The sequence below is a fragment of the Apteryx rowi genome, unplaced genomic scaffold (genome assembly GCF_003343035.1).
Source record: "Apteryx rowi isolate R43461 unplaced genomic scaffold, aptRow1 scaffold_16, whole genome shotgun sequence".
Taxonomy (NCBI): Eukaryota; Metazoa; Chordata; class Aves; order Apterygiformes; family Apterygidae; genus Apteryx; species Apteryx rowi.
In genome coordinates this window covers 4,593,058-4,609,381 of record NW_020447863.1, presented here as the reverse complement: position 1 = coordinate 4,609,381, position 16,324 = coordinate 4,593,058, and the positions used below count along the sequence as shown (strand labels likewise).

Genomic DNA, 16,324 nt, shown 5'->3' with positions numbered 1-16,324 from the left:
CCCATAGTGCGGCCCCACCGCGCACCCTTCCCTCAGAGCCCGGCCCTTCCCTCGCACCGTGCCCGGCCCCACCGCGCACCCTTCCCTCAGCGCCCGCCCTTCCCCGCAGCGCGGCGCGGGCCGGGCCGGGCCGGGCCGGGGCGGAGAGCGGGCGGGCGGGAAGAGGCGGAGCCGGAGCCGGAGCCGGAGCCGGCCCGCCGGGGCAGCACATCGCGGCGCTGGCGCGGCGGGAGCGGCAGGTAGCGCTGCCTGCGGAGCGGCCCGGGGCAGCCGGGCGGCGCGGCCATGGGGAAGGTGCAGCTCTTCGAGATCCGCCTGGGCGAGAGCCGGGTCATCTACAGCCCCGGCGAGCCGCTGGCCGGCACCGTCACCGTGCGCCTCTCCGGCTCGCTGCAGTACCGAGGTGAGGCGCGGCCTCGCCCCGCCGCGGGGTGCCCGGCCCCGGGCTGGGAGCCCCCCGTTCCCCCACCACCACCCCGGGTATCCCGCCCCGCCGGGACGGGACGGGCCCCGCGGGGGGCTCCGCGGTGGCGCCCGGGCCCGGCCGCTTCCCCGCCCGCCCGAAGCGAAAGGAGCCTCCAAGCCCCCCCCGCCGCTGGGCCGGGCGCTGCGGGGCGGCGGGAGCCTGGCGGCGCGGGGGGAGGCCGCCGCCACCCCCTTCCCTTCCCTTCCCTTCCCTTCCCCTTCCTTCCCCTTCGCCTGGGGCCGGAGCGGCGCCGCGGCTGCGCCTCGCCCCGGCGGCCGCGGGGCTCGTGCTGCGCCGCTCGCCGCTCTGCGGCTCGGGGGTCCGGGCGGAGGAGGGACGCGGCGGTGCTGCGAGCAGCCTGCCCCATTATCCCTTCCTCCGCTTCCTGCTACTTTTCCCTTTTTTTTTTCTTTTTTTCTCCCCTTCCCCGTAAAGCCGGGCAGCACGGGCTTGTTTGCACAAGTGTCCAAAACCGCCTCGTGTCTCGCTCGAATGCCAAGTGGAGCGTGACGGCGAAGGGAGGTGACGAGCCGGGTGACAGAGGCGAAGACTGGAGCAGCGCGGCGCAGCCTTGCCCCCTCGCCGCCTCCAGCGCCTCCGCGAGCTGCGAGTTGTGCCCGGGCCGCGGCGATACCCCCAAACCTCTGTTTCTATGAACACCCACTCACGGCTCCGGGCCTGCGGCTGGCTGAAGCCGCGGTGAGGCTGGGGGCCCGGCGCCCCGCTGCCGCCGGTTTTGGGCAGGGAGCTGCGAGGAGGCGCGCAGCGCGGTGCCCGAGCTGGCCGCTGCCCCGTGCCCGAGGAGCTCCGCGCGGAGGGACGCCTGTCCCTTGGCCAGCACGGCGCGCTAGCATCCGTCGCTAGCAACAGCTGCGTAACGTCTTAAACGAACTCCAGCGTTTTGAGCTGTGAAACTACCGGCGAAGCGGGAGACTGCTAGCCTGAGCGCGTGGCCCTGCCGGAGTCGGGGGAGAGGAGGTTGGTAGTGCAAGCGGCTCCAAGCAGGCAGGAGACCTTCCTGCTGCTGCTGTTTCGGCTGCGTCCGTGGCGCGAGAGGTATCTGGAGCAGGCGGGCTGCTGTGCCTGGCCGGGGGGTGCAGGCCCTGTTGGTGGCTGTTGCAGTCAGTCCGTCAGGAGATGGCGGGGTGAATGAACGGGGATGGACTAGGGGGAGGGCAGCTGCTCCTTGAAGCCCTTCCAAACTGGGAAGGGGAGGATGAGCGAGTGGGCTGCAGGGAATTACAGGCTCCAAACCCTTTCTGCTCTGCCCTGACCTCTCGGATGAGCCACCTAGTTAAGGGGTCGCTCCCATGCTTACTAGCTCCCCAACCCTGGAGAAGACCTTAACACTTACGGGATAGTTTTGTGCTCAGCGCTGTGGAAATGCGGACTTATTTCTTGCTTTCGCCTAGGTTGTCTTGCTCGCTTCTCCTATATGAACGCTTCGTCCTCTGTAACAAATTATTGGGAGGGGGTGCGGGGAAAGGCCAAAGAGCTTAAAATGCAAAGTCTCCTGAACATGGACATTAGCCTGGATGATGGTGCCTGTGCCAGCCAGGGCTGGGATATTCTTGCTTTTGCAAACTCCTCTCCCAGTTTTCTGCAATAGCTTTTTGTAAGCTTCCTCAGGAAAAAAAAATATCTAGGACAAGTGCAGACTTGCAGGCTGTTTAACTCCTGTCACAGCAAAACAGTTGCACATCCAGAGCATTTATCTGCTTGGAGGATACTTAGAGCAATGTTTTGTTTTCCAGCAAAGAAACTCTTAGGCAAAGYGCTTGCTGAGTGCCGTCCTCCCTTTCCTTGGCCTGTCCCCTCCATCCCTGTCCCTGAAGGGGCCTCTTGGGCGAGATGAGGGTGTTTGGCCTTGCAAGGCTCAGTTGTGCTAGTCCCTCGCGTTGCCAGCTGGCTGGGGCTGGCTATGGTTACACCTTGCTGGTGCCCCTGGGGAGCCTGTGGGCTCTCGGGTTCCCTTACGTGCCAGGTTTTCCTCTTTTGCCTCCCGGTGTGCTGTAGCTGGTTGTTGCGGGGGAAGGAGGAGGGTGTCTTTGGACCCTCTGCCCTTCGTTCTGGAGATGTTCCTTATTGCTTCAACTCTGGGAAACTTTAGGGTCTGGCATAAGAATTGGTTCTAGAGTCAGGAGAGGTTTTGCTGTTGGATCTTTGTGTATAATACCAGTGCAGTAATTTTGGTAACAAGCTGGGGCAGTTGAGCAGGGCTTTAGGAAAGCTGGCTGAGATCCTGGCGCTGGCAGCAGCATCTGGCCAAATCTGAGGCGGACTGTGTGTGGCTGTTCCTTCTCCTTCTGTGCAGAGGTGATGTGGGCTGCTACTTTGGGCTGAGGTCCGTGCAAATTGGCTTTGCCAGCTGGGACAGAAGGGGACCTAGGAGAAAGTTCATGGATGGTGCTAGCTTGCCATAACTGGTGTCTGAATCTGCCCAAATAAGCAGYCTGCTTCGAGATGTGGTGACAATATCTGTAAAACACAAGGTGACTCTTTGCTGTGTGTCTTTCCTGTTGCTTCATGTCTTATGGTCTCTGGTGTCTAGCCAACCCTAAGCAATAAGGCTGGGGACCTCTCTCAGGTGGGCACCTTCTTCTTTTGTCCGGCTAAAGGAAATGTCCTACCTTCAGGAAAAGAGGAGGAAGCTCATGTATCTGCTGAAGCAACCTTCTTAGTGTGACAGCAGGCAACTACCTGCTGCAAAGAGATCTTAAGACTAGGCTCCTTTGAGGGYCTAGCACTAGTCAGCCCTGTTCAACCTTACAGGTCCAGCAGCGAGGGATCAGACACCCTTTATTATGCTGTAGCTTTCTGCTGGGGCGTGGGGAGAGGCGGGTGGAGGCCTCCCAACTGCGTCACCTTGTGAAGTACACTGCTACACCTGTGACCAGCTATAACTTTTCGGACTAGTAAATATCTCCAAGGAAAAGACCTGAAATACTTACCCCGTACAGGTCTGGCCCACAGCACCGAAGTGTTTCCCAAACTGGACCAATCTGGTGCAGCTGCTTGTCTCGCTATTGTGATTCTTGAGCTCCAAAATCCAGCACAAATGCAAATAAGGCTGTAGATTACTTCACAGGGTTTTATGGCTCTTGGAAACTGCACCTATCAAAAGGTGAACAATAGAGACAAACAAGGTTCGTTCCGTACTGCTAAACGTGCTAGAAATCTCAGGTCATAGGAAAATATAATTCGAGACACACCTTTTAGGATCATAAATGCTCTCTTCTACATTAGCTTCCTTGCCGGTCCCGTGAACCGGCGATGATGGCTGTTCAGTAACACCTCGTCCTCGGCTGACCACGCAGCAGCGTCATAAATGATGGCTCGCCTTTCGTAAACCGTGCAGACCCTCCTGAGCCACGTGAGAGGAGGCGCGCTCCTCTGCGTGCCTGCGCCGGGATGAAGGTCCTTCTCTGCAAACTTTGAGGCCTCGGGGGAGAGCGCTAATGGAAATGCAGAGCTCCTAATTGTTGTGCCTGACTTACTGGGTAAATCATCAAACACGTGTGTGCGAAGAATAATTAATCTAACAGGAAGCTGGCGCTGGGCCAGCTGGATATGGAGTTAATTTGGGGGGAGGGAGGAGAAGCAGCAAGTCCAGAACATGGAAGCCAGCCTTGGTCGCTGGCAGGAGCGTGCTACAAAGGCATGCTGGAACAAAGGCTCGCGCCGCGCGCCTATGCCGGAGCGCTTTCCTCTCCACTCGAAAGCTTGCAGGGGCAATGCAGATCGTTTCAGTCCTGCTGCCTCCCATTCAGCTGGGCTTCTGGTGGGCAGACGTGTAATGTTAAAATAACAGTCCTCTCTCCCAGGTCACTAAGAGTAAAGAAACTGCAAGTGCTTTCCAAAGCAGATTTCAGCACTGTGTTATTCTCCACTCTGTTATTTAGCTGTCCAGGTTTATGTGCTGATGACTAGACTTTAAAATCAGTCTCTTGAACTGCAAAGCTCCAGATGGAAGTACCTATGGCTGTTCGTGCTACAGAAGTATCCAGGTACATAATTCCCATTTCTTCCAACCACGCAGCCTGTGCCTCACTCTTTCTTTCCCTAAATGTAGTCAATATTCTCATTTCTCCTGTGGAGAACTGAGAAAGCTGGTGGTGGCGGGTTGAAAGCAGCTCACTCAAATCCGAAGTGATGTGCCCAATCCAGAAGGTCAGTTCTGCTTCCCTAGGAAGGCAGTAGGAAGAAGTTTGGATGTGGTTAAGGTGGTTCCGCTATGCATGTAGCCTGTACCCTATTTAGGGGAAAGAGGAAACACCTGAGGACTCTGTCCATTAGCCAGGATTCTTCATACATTTGAACTCCTGAAACGGAGGAAAATTTGTTCCAGCAGGAAGGTTGTGGCTTGATCTGCTCAGTAAAGTGATGTTTAAAGGATGGATTCAATCTCCATTTAGTAATTTGAAGTGTGCTCTCTTCTGAGACTGAAGTTCGTCCTCTGTAAGGGTGGATTTTAAATTCCCATGCTTGACAGCATAGGTCACCTCATCTCATCACATCTATAAATCATCCGGGCAGCGGAGGTCCTGTGGCTTGTCTCTGCTCCACGATTCAGTCTGGCGATGGAGTACGGCTGCTTGAAGCGCAGAACTGGGCACGACCGCGGCGGGTTCGGTAGGCAGGGAAGGATCCACAAGCTGTAGCTGTCCCCAGCGATACCGGCAGGGCCCGGTGCGGTCCTCGAGCTGGCTGGCGTCCTTCAGCTGCGGCGGGCGCCAGGATGGGGCGCAGGAATGCTCATCTGTCGTTCTGCGTCGCTCCGGCGGGCCGGATGGCTCCTGCTACAGTGGAAGTGGATTAACTTTCTTTTCTCATTGTCTGGAGCGAGACAGCGATGAGCTGTGTGGCCAAGTCTGTCYGAGACTGTGGAACAAAAGAGGGATTTCTGCTAAGCCTGGCTGGCTGCTGCTGGAGCTCAAACTCCCCCGGAGTCAGTAACTAATCACAAGGCTGTTGGTGTCTCCTGTCTCTGCAGCGTGTGTTTCCCTTCGCTCCCCACCCTGCGCGCACACCTCTTGTGCTCATCCAGAAAGCTGCGTTTGCTGCCGTCTTCGGAGAGGAGACGTGCCGTAGCCTTCCCTCCTGGTTAACAAAACGGGAGAAGGAGCGGAGTGGAGCTGTGGCTGTCTGATTCGCTTCCAAGTGTGACAAACGGGGTGTGAGTGCTTATTCTCTCCCCGGAGCAGTGTGGAGCTGGCAGAGGTGTAGTTTGTCTTCCCGAACTGGAGTCAGGTAGGCTGGAGGGAGGCTCCCTCGCTGGGAGGAATAAGTTTGTGTTTCCGCATCCATCTTTTTTGGTGGCAGCTCCCCACGCCTTGCACGGGCCGCATGAACAGGCCCGAGAGAGGGGAGCAGCCAGGGAGAAGAACGGCTCCAGCCGGCTTTGCTGCCAAGGGAGGGGAGCGTGGCAGCATGGACAGTCCTGCTCTGCCCATAGCCGCCTTGGGGAATACCTTGCCCAAAGTCCTTCTTGGATGAGAGGGGGACGAGGAGGAAGTAAATATGTAGAAGTGACATAGCTGTCCCTTGATGTGTAACTCTGGCTAGAGGCTTTCATGGGCAGGGAGAGTGGATYGGACCTTCTGTACACCTGACCTGTCCAAAAGCGCAGAAAAGGTGCTCTGCTGGGAACTGGGGCAAGTCTTTCCTCCTCCTCCTCCTCCTCGGAGTGGCTGCTCCTGAAATGGCCTGACAAGCACATTAGGAGCTGGCACTCTTTTTATTTGGTGTGTCTTTTTTTTGAGGGCAGATTACTGAGATACCCAGCATATAGCCTTTAGGCTACTGCTGTGACCTCTTAAGTCTGGCTACAGGGATTGCTGTGGAAGTTAATTGTCTCTTTCTGCCACTCTTAAAATCTGTTGCTCTTAAAATCTCTGGTGTGGAAGTGCAAAGCGCTTAGGAGAGGAAGAAGTGCACAAAGGACCCAGGCTGCTGCCAGTCAGTGGATTTCTCTCCTGTGTACGGTCGTACCCGCACATGCTCTTATTCCCCATTTCATTTCTAGGATCTGAAACTGGAGATGAAATGGTTTCAGACCATGAAGACGTTCTGGTTTTGTTCTGCCTGTGAAGGCTTTTAAGAAGCAGCCCCACATCCCCTGAACTTGCTTTGATGGCCAATTAAAAAATAGGTGATGGTGTGCCAGTGTCAAGAGTGAGCTGGGGTTTTTGCTGTGAATAAGCTTGTGAATAAAGGCTTTTCATCAGAGAGCGCTTGGCCGTGGCTGGATACCACTTTGTCTAGGATCAAATATGGCCTTTAGTAGGGTAGTCAATCCCATGTGGTTGATTTGGATCGCCTGAGCAAATGTCCGCAGATGTATTGGGACCCTGAGATGCCAGATGACTGCAGAGAGGGTAGAGGGGTATCCTGAGGTGAGGATGGACATTGCTTTTTACCTCTCTGCAAGATGAGAGTAGAAAGCTGATATCAATTTGGAACTATTTAGAGGCCTAGTCTAAAAACGCCCCCAACTTTTGAACTCTCAGTAACACCTTAGTCTTGGTTTTAAAATTGGAGTTTATCAGATACCCACAGCAAAAAGCATTCTGGTGAGTCTGTTTGCAAAAAGCATGAATCATTTCTGGAGCACCAGCGCTCCTGTRTGTAACTTCCAGTCCTGCGTGCTTGTTTATGGAGCCCTGTTCTCAGTCTGTCTGGCTCCAGCACCTCATGCCGGAGGTGATGATACCACGGTGGTTTGCTGACCGTCCCTCCCTTACGCACCCTCCTTAATCCCAAATGTTCCCCACAATAAGACATGAATCAAAATGGCTTGGAAGGCCACACGTCCAAGGAGGAAGTCTCAACATGTGGGCATGATTTAGTGCCTTCTTGATGGGGACTATCAGCCTAGGACTGAATGTCAGGTCCAGGGGCTCAGCTCTCAGCCCTGAATACTACGTCTTCTGTCTGCTTGGACGTCTGCAGGTGTCCAGCCTGACTGTGGGGAGTGAAGATTACCTTATGAACTTGTACCACTCCTGGCGTAGTAGGGATTTGTTATGTATCTGGTGCTCTGGTAATAACAAGAACATAAGTCATCTTTCCAAACTGATGATCTTGCTATAAATAGAGAATCCAGCTGCTTGCATTGTATGGCATCAAAGAAAATCATAGGAGCAGCTCTTATGCAGAACAAACCGGATTCTGGCTGTTTTCTCCGAAGACACTGGGGCTGGGGGAGGGGGTATTTCCTGACAACTGAGACGTGTGAAAGCAATGCGTGAGAGCTCAGTGTGGTGTGTGAAATCTTCAGGAGCGCGCACGTGACACAAGGTGGCTGGGATCTCCCGTGGCGCCATCCCACGCTTTGTTGCCTCCCTGCCCCAACAGCAGAACCTAGCTACACACGGGTACACGCGTATAATGAAGACTCACTAAGTGCAAGCTTGCTTTATTGCTTATAAATAGGGCTGTTCAGGAAAGGCCACTTACAACCTCCTCTGTTAGGAGGAGGTGAGCTGGCTCCAGGCTCGTGCTTGGGAGCAGCAGCAGTGCTAAATCATCTGGAGGTGTCTCAGCAAATCCTAGCTGCTGACTTGTGAGTCTGCCTGGAGGAGCGCAGCAGGGCAGGTGAACGCAGAATTTTGTGCAGTTGCTCATTGCGACGCTGTTGTCGTCTTTTCCTGTACATGAGCTCCAACCTCTCGCATCGAAACAGTTGTTTTCAGGATGTCTGAAAAGTCGTGAACTTGCTTCTTTAGTCCTTCTCACCAGCACCCTGGAGATGGAGGCCCACTCAAGATGCCTGGTTATAGCAATATTGTCCGTGCTGAATTATTTCAGTCCAAAGCGTGTGTGTGTGTTGAGGGGGGGGGGTGTTCAGCCTGTTAGAGACCTTTCTTTGGCCAACTGAGTATTGAGCTGACTTTTTGTCAGGTGGCTACTCATCTCTTCAAGCACAGGGAGAGAGTCCTGGAGAGTTCAGGACCAGGAGTGTCCCTTGAGCTCCAGGAGGGGGTGGAGGACCGTCACCTCTCCTCCTGAGTGCCTGTGTTGCGCCTGCAGGACCGATTGTTGCTGAGAAGACCTGGTGACCTGTGTCTGCCAGTGTTTTGGGTGACAGTGAGGATGTGCTGAAATGAGCATCAACCAACAGGAGTTGCTCCAGCCTCAACTCCTGGAAAAAGTGTACCTGAGAGTCCCAAAAGAAAACAAGCCAGATTCGGTCCTGCAGTGGAGTCTGGCCCAGAGGAGCTGTTGTGCGCTGGCATTACAGTAAGCCTGTTAAGCATGAATTTCCAGAACTCTTTGAAGCCTTTATTTAGAAAGAGCCTGAAAAGGGAGTAGGCCCTGGTGAATCAACCTCTTTGTGGTAAGCGGAGAAACCTGATCAGGCAGCCGTTTATCTGCCTGCAGTGGCTTTGCGCCGAGCTCGGAGGGGGGACGCTCCCGCGACCGGAGATGCAGGTGAAGAGTGAGTGTCTGAGGGGGAGAGTTCATTAAACCTGCTGCAGGGTGTGGGAAGAACAGAGCGGAGCTGGCGGTGGTCACGAACCAGCGTGTGTTCCCAGGACATCAGAGGGCTCTGCCTGCCCGGCTGGTTATTGCGGATCTCTTGGGCTGGGTGAATAGCTGGCTTGTTCTGCCAGGTAGATGGGATAAGGTGTCTCGCTTTGTGCTTGCAGGGGAAAAACACTGAAGGGGTAACGAGTTTAAAGGAGCAGTTTGTTATGGCATGGACCTGACCGGTCTTCAAGCACCTCGCAAATGTCTCCTGAGACCTTTGGTGTGGTTAGAATGAGGTGGGTTTTCCTGTCTAGTTCTTCCTTTTTTAGACGGGGAAGTCGAGTACATCAGAATATCTTAACTGCTCTGGCTTAAAGTAGTGCTAAGTGCCGGGTGGAAACCTATTTCTTTCTGGGCAAGCTATAAAAAAAAAAAAAAGTGGTTCCTCTCTTCTGTTTTAGCACTGCTCAGACTAGTCAGCTAGGCCACAGTCTGCCTCAAAGTGTTGAGTGCTGGCAGGTCCTGGCGTCTGTCAGCATTCCCGGGAGCTTGGGCGAGCGCTGGCTCGGCGCCACTTGTCTGGCTGTACGTGGGGCACGTGGGACTTGCGTTTCCCTCCCACGGGGCTGTTCGAGGGGCCAAACCCCGAAGCTTGGGGTGCTCTGACCGTTTGTGTGTGTGCAGCCCTGTGCTGCTTTGAAGAGCATAGGTTACTTAAATGCAAGTTGCCCAAAGCCCACAGAAGCCAGTTTAAGTCGCCCAAGTTCCCCGAGAAGTAATGACTGTAAATTAAGATGTACAGGGGGTCACAAGTATATCTTGCCCAGACCTTACTGAGATCCTAAATATGAGGTGTCTCTGCTCCTGGCCATATTCCCAGCATTCGCCGCTCAGCGGTGCTGGGACTGGAAGGCGACGTGCAGCCCAGCAGAGGCGGATGTCACGTGCTGTGTCTGCWCCCGGCAGCAGGGCGAGGGTGAGACGAGGAGCTGGGCCATACCAAGCTATACGGAGCGTTATGCAGGAAGGAGGGCAAGGAAGAGCGAGCCGAGGCACTGGCAGCGGACGCGGTGCTTCCTTAAACAAGGTGTTGTGATACTGGTGCCTCGCAGCGCGTTTGCCTGGGGCCTCCTGCTGCCGAGCAGACCTCAGTCACGTTGTTTGCTGGGATCGGCTGGGTAACGAACTGAGCAGCTCTGACCCGGCGCGTGATTCCTGTTGTAAATCACAGGAAAGCCCTACCTGGAGCTCTGTCTTGTCGTGGTGGAAACAACCTGCTCCCTTCTGGATGGGGTGACAGAAGGGACTCTCAAGCGCAGCTCTAGAAGGAGAGCAGGCGTGTTAGTCTCAAAATAGATCAGAATTTACCTCTCTGAATTTCTGGCCTGATAAGTAGAAAGGAAGATTTCTTGAGACTGGAAGTTGGCATTGCGCCTCGGAGCGGAGAAGTGCCTGAAATGACTCCGCTATCCCCTCCAGCCTTCTGCTCATCTGCAGCTTCTCTGTGTCTCCCTCCCGACACTCAGCGCTGGGTATTGGGAGAGGAGGCTGCAAATCCTGGCAGTGCAGCCAAAGTGGGTGGCTGGCAGGGAGATTTTAACAGTGAGCTGTGAGAGCTGTCTCTGAAAGCCAAATACTTAACTTTCTGCAGTGCCTCCTGTGCTCCCGTCTGATCCGACTGTTCCCTGCATTCAGGGGTGTCTGCATGTGTCGTCCTGGTTCAGAAGGAAGAGACRCGTCCCTTAGGACGTGGTGGTTGGTGCCCTGTCACTCTGTGCATGAGGACTCGAGTGCCAGGATGGTGGGCTCCCATCCCATGTGCTGCAGGAGGTGCTGTGTGCAGCCCACGCATCTGCTGGGCCATGCTGTGTTTGAGATGGGGCACGAGGTTGGGCTTCCAAAATTGGTCCCAGGTACTGCTTTCCTCCTTCCCCACTTCCTCGTAAGCCATGATCTAGGAATACTGCCTGTCCCAAATCCAGTCGGGGCTGCTGTTTTTGGCTGTGAGTGTGCTGGTTGCAGGCCTTGCGCCTGTGCACCCAGCAGGAGGGTTGGAGTAGGTGCATGGTAAGGGGGGAGCTAGTCGTGCAGCTGGACACCCACACCAGACCCACGTGCGCGGCCTCCGYGCTGCCTGGGTGTTAGGGTATGATTGCCCTTGCAGTAGCCACGGACACCCACTCCTCCCACCTTCCTTCCCAGTCTCTTGGGGTGGCACAGCAGCGGGAGCTACGTCCGCCTGCAGCTTAAAAATAAAAAAACTCGCTCTTTTTTGCAAGAGGTGGTTTGGGGGAAAGAGGGAGCTGGGGGAGCCCTTTCTGCAGGGTGTTTGCTGAGTAGCGAGATGGCTGTGCCAGGGCAATTGCGCAGGGCTCGGGGCTGGCYGGAGCCTCCGCTGGACCCGGTGTGCGGATGCGGCGGCGGATGCTGCAGCGTGCTTCGTGCCTGTTGCTTGTGTCTGTTGCTAAGGAACTGCGGTTGCCTTTGGCAGCAGGGCGTACAGAGCCAAAGCACAAATTTTGTGGTATGCTGCTGTTCCCCCCCCTTCCGCAGTCCGTGTGGCCTTGTTCACTCTTGAGTTTTCCTCCCCAGCCCGACGTGTGCAAAGACAGACTTGTTAAACACGATCAACCAGGGGGATTTTGTTCCAGATGTTCAAGATGACCCCCGTCCTCCGAGGGCAGCCTGAGTGCCGATAAAACTCTGTGATGCTATAAATAAACCTGTCAGCTTTGTACAGGAGAAAAGCCTTTGGTTTAAACAGAAGTTTGTCCTAAACAGGAGCCCAACAGTTCACTTTTTCCCTTGGGATGTACACAGACTCCTGATTTTGGAGAAGGGGTGGAAAATGCAGGTTTCCCTGTTGCTCTCAATCTCTGTGATAGAAGAAAATGCTTGCAGATGGGAGAGGATCAGCCTGACTGGGAGAGGACTTGGCCAAGATGCCGTTCTGCTTCTGTGCAGGCACACAACCTGCCAAGTCTCTCTTCTGAGACTTCAGCATTTGCTGAAACAAGAACATCCTTTTAGCATGGAGATATTACCTGGAAAGCTGACTCATTTATTTAGGATTGAGGAAACATGTTGACCTTCTCGCAGCAGTGTCGCAAAGAGCAGAAATGGTGAAATGGTCATGATCTGTCTCCATGGCAAGGGCGATTCGAGACCGCTCTAAGCACGGAGCACCTGCTGGGTCTGCTAAGCGGGACTGTGGAGGGCCCTGTCTCACGTGTGTAGCCACAAGAGCACATGTGCCATCCTGGTTCCCTCCTGGGCATCCCAGGTGTGTTGGCCCTTCCAGCAAACAGCTCTTCTGCTCCTTCCTGATCTGAGCATCTGATGCAGTTCTTTCCCCAGCCAAAAAGATGGAGAGGACAGAGTTGTTGGTTTGTCCCCCACACCCATAACCCTTCGCAACTGGGTTTAGTGAGTGCTTTAGACCTCTTTTCTTCTCCTTTTTCCTTTGCTGTATGTGGACAACAGGGATTGTGTGCTGGCCACATCTTGTTCATGGCATGACTCTGCCTTATCAGTTCTCCTGTCTTGGCTTGATAGCAGGCCAATACAGCCCTGTTGCTACAGCCAAGAGGAACAGGCAAACCTGGCTCTCGGGACTGGTCTTGCTGAGCTTGGGAGTACAGGACTGGCTCTGCTGCCTTGGAAACTGGCTCATGAAAAGTTCAGGGCCAGGAAGGGAGGGATTGTCCCTTCCAGCTGCTGTGAGTGATTTGGCTGGTTCAGTCTATCACAGGGTGCAGATGGTGAGTGCCAGCCTGGGGAAGGAATGATTGAGCAGCCAATCTCACTCCTGGAGACTAAATGGTAAAGTCCTTGTCTCTCCCCACTCTGGAAGGAAGGGGCTGCAGGGGTGGTCCCAGAGCCTGACCTGGGCTTGTGCATGGGGGGAGCTTTGCCCATTCTGGCCAGAAGTGATGAAGCAGTGGAGGGGCAAAGATGGGTCGGACCGTAGCAATGACTGTGTTGTCACTTGGAGCCTGTCCACAGTCTCTGAGGAGAAAGCGGCGTTTGTGACTTGTGTGATGGGCTGGCTTGGCGCGTTGGAGACTTTCCCCCCAGGCTGCGAGGAGCTGTGTCCAAGGTCTCCCATGTGCCGGAGGCTGTTATTGGTGTGGCAAATGCTGCTAGATATGTGTCAGCTTCAGACAAGTCAGCTCCTGGGACCTGTTTGATTTGAGATGGGAAGCAAGATCTGCATTTCTAAGGAGCTCTGGAGAGTACAGGGCTTTGCTTTTCTCCCACAGTTAGAGGCTTAATTCTCTTCTTGCCCCTGCACCAAACTTCGGGGAAGGAAGAAAATAGAAACCTCTCCAGACAATCCTTAACTTTGTGCCAAATCCGCTGCTGCCTCCAGCTTTTAATGTAAGCTGACCTCTTCCATCACTGTCTTGTGAAGTGCCCAAGACAATTTGTGTCTTGGGAAATGACAGGATAGACCTCAAAGGATTAGGACAGCTGAGAATTAATTAGGAGCTGTTGGTTTAATTAGTAGCGTCTCAGTGTATTTACACATGAGGGCTGGAGGCCAGAGGGGAGTAGCACGTCTTGTGACCTAGACTTCCCTCGTGCTTTTAGAGGAGGAGGGCATGAGCCTTTTGTGCCTGAGGTTGTACCAGTGTCTGTCTGCATGAAAGCAAATCAGTACAAAGGCCTCATCGTGCCCCTTTTGTGCTCGAAGCTTCCTTGGCGTCTGCTTTTCATAGAGCTTTTCTAGGAATAATCCTGTCTCCACAAACTGGTTGAGGGTAACTTGTTCTCTCTGCAGGGCTTGCTGCCTCTCAGGCTTTCCATCTAGATTCCAGGCTGGAGATTAATGGGGCCAGAAGGTCTTGGGGCATGACAAAATGCGTGATCTTCGTCTCTTGCACCCAAAAAGAGTTGCTCTGAGGGGAAGTTGTGGTGCTGCTTGTAGAGGTGGTTCTGGGAAATGGCCTTGAAGCAGTGTTATCTCTTCAGAGCAGGCTTTTGTTTTCTGGAACCAAGGACACTGGCTGAGGGGAAAAGATCCCTCCTGAAGCAAGGTCTTCAATGTGAGCTGGTGGGCATGTGGGTCACAGCAGAGCTGTTTGCACTGGTGGAAGTCAGATGCAGACTTTCCTGAGGCCTGGGCTAAATGTGACCTGTCTTCCTCATCCCCTGCCCAAATCCCGTACATGTTAGCCTGGTGAGCACTTGCCCCACGACGGGGACCATGCCACACCATTGCAGCTTCACCATAGCCTGCTGAGCCTAGCGCAGCTGGGAGAAGACCTGTGCTTCTGACAGCCCAGCCTCGAGGCCTGAGCACCCGCCTCGGTGGGGGTGGCAGACTCGTGCGCTCTTGGCTGGGGCCAAGAACAGGGAAGGACTCTTGGTCGATGGCTGTGGTCAGCTGTGGACCTCACTTCCCCTCCCTGAAGTGACAGGACCCAGATGCGCTGTTGCCTAGAGAGCGCATCGATGCAGGGGGAGCTGCTGCCCCCTCCTCATTGATTGGGGAGTGGCCGGTGCTCAGGGCTGTTTGTCACCTCTTTCTCGTGGGGCCTTGGCTGAGGCTATTTTTGGCCTCTCCAGCTTGCTGAGCAGGAGAAGAGGGGTGGTGGGTTACCAGCGCATGGGAGGTTCTTGGGCTCTGCAGCTTGAGAGAAGCTAATTAAAACATGGTGATAGCTGCCTGCCGCTGCTCTGATGGAGAGGGGTGAGGAAAAGGGGCTCCAGCTGATCTTGGCTGGTTTCCATGAAATGAAGACCTATCTGATGCAGACTTGCTAGTCTCCCACAGCACTTAATTCCCTCATTACTCCCCCTATTATCTGGATCCACACATGCACAAGTCCTTTTGCAAGAGTCTAGCAGGAAAGTGCTGCTGCATGCTGGTACTGGAGCTCTGRACCTTTCCCATCTCCTGCAGGGAGCTGTCCTCAATGGGGAGTCTTGTGCACTGTTACCTCGTTTTTGATACCATAGCTGCCTTGCTAGGAGTTGGGTGGCCACCACCAGCAAGGCCTAGAAACAGCTCTTGCAAGAAATGCGCTTTTCTGAAGGACGTCTCAATCTCTGGGGTATCCTTTGAGCCCCTTACAAACGCGTGTCCCAGTTGCTTGCGCTGTGTGCAGTCGGTGTGGACAAAGTGGGGTAGCTTTGCAGTCCATCTCGGCCTGCGCTCGCAAGGCAGGACACCCGATTCCCTGCAGCACGGGCAGCTGAAGTCTGTGAATCCGCTCAAGACACGGTTGAGGCCGTAYGCTGGCTTGGGTAGGCTGCAGCTGGCAAACATCCAGGGCTGTTGTAACGGACTGTTCAGAGCTCGGTTGTCAGCTCTTCAGCTGCCCTTGCAGCAGTGGAGGAAGGGGAAACTCCAGGACGATGGTGGGGACGTGCTAATGGGCCAGCGCCCTCGTCCTGTGTAAGCCACCACCAAATGCAACAGCCGCCGGCCCCAACCGCCGTAGCTGCTTTTTGTTGAGGGGTGCAGTGCTTAGACTGCCCCTGTGCAGCACCCCATGGGCTGCCTTCCTCTCCTCRCCCAAGGAAACCTAAAACAGCCATGGTTTGTCATCTTCATCCCTCTGCTGCCCATACGTGTTGCAGTAGGTGTGTGACAGAGATGGGACTTGAACCCAGACGAGTCACTTGTGCCTGGGGCTGGTGCTGTTGCCGTTAAGTAACGGCAGTCTCCTGTGCCGGATGGTAGGTGACACTGCTTGCTCAGCACGTGACCAGATTTTGGGAGCAGGAAGGCTCTTGCCCTTCTGGAGGAGACGCGCGTGTACAGCCCGTTGCTGACGGGGAGGGGGACGCGTGTCCTTTGCTTTCTTCTTGCCAGCTCCCCTGAGGTAGGCAGCTCCCTGGATCAACAGAGAAAAGTAATCCGAGGTCTACGGCTGCTCTCCTTAAATCACCTTGAAGAAAACGGACGTGCCCAGCTCTTGGCATCTCTATTTTTACTTTAGTGCAGAGATGGATGTGGCTGAGCTGTCTCCTTTTATTGCCAGTGTTTGGCGAGTGCTGTAGTGCATTGCTAATGACGTGTCTGCCTGCTCCCATGAACACAGTGGCACTGCAGGGGTTAAGGGGCCTTTGCCTTCTGTGGGGCTTCTTGATTCACTTCTCCACTTGCCTCTTTTCCCTTCCCCCTTTCCAGTGCTTTGGCTTTTCTTTGTTTATTCAAAGCAATCCAGGTAAATGGAGAGCAGGAATATGGTAACTGGGGCCACTGGTGGCATTGGATTCCAGAGACCTTTTTTTCTTGGTGGGTTTCTAATAACTGGAATTGGCCTGTTCTGATGCAGAAACCTTTCTTATTTGCTATATATGCAACTGTGCACAGAGATTGCCCGGAGGGAGGCCTTGGAAAGGCTCAGCTTGTGCATTTAGCTTCCTGACAGT

At 54.6% G+C, this 16,324-nt stretch overlaps 1 protein-coding gene across 1 annotated transcript in view; it reads left to right on the top strand.

Moving 5' to 3' along the window:
- Positions 1-252: 252 nt before the first annotated feature.
- The window catches only part of ARRDC1 (arrestin domain containing 1), a 40,570-nt gene continuing 24,498 nt past the window's right edge, over positions 253-16,324 (top strand). Inside the window, exon 1 of the mRNA XM_026059768.1 lies at positions 253-403. Coding sequence (XP_025915553.1) covers positions 286-403 — 118 coding nt within the window. The 5' untranslated portion in view covers positions 253-285. The remainder of the gene's footprint in view (positions 404-16,324) is intronic.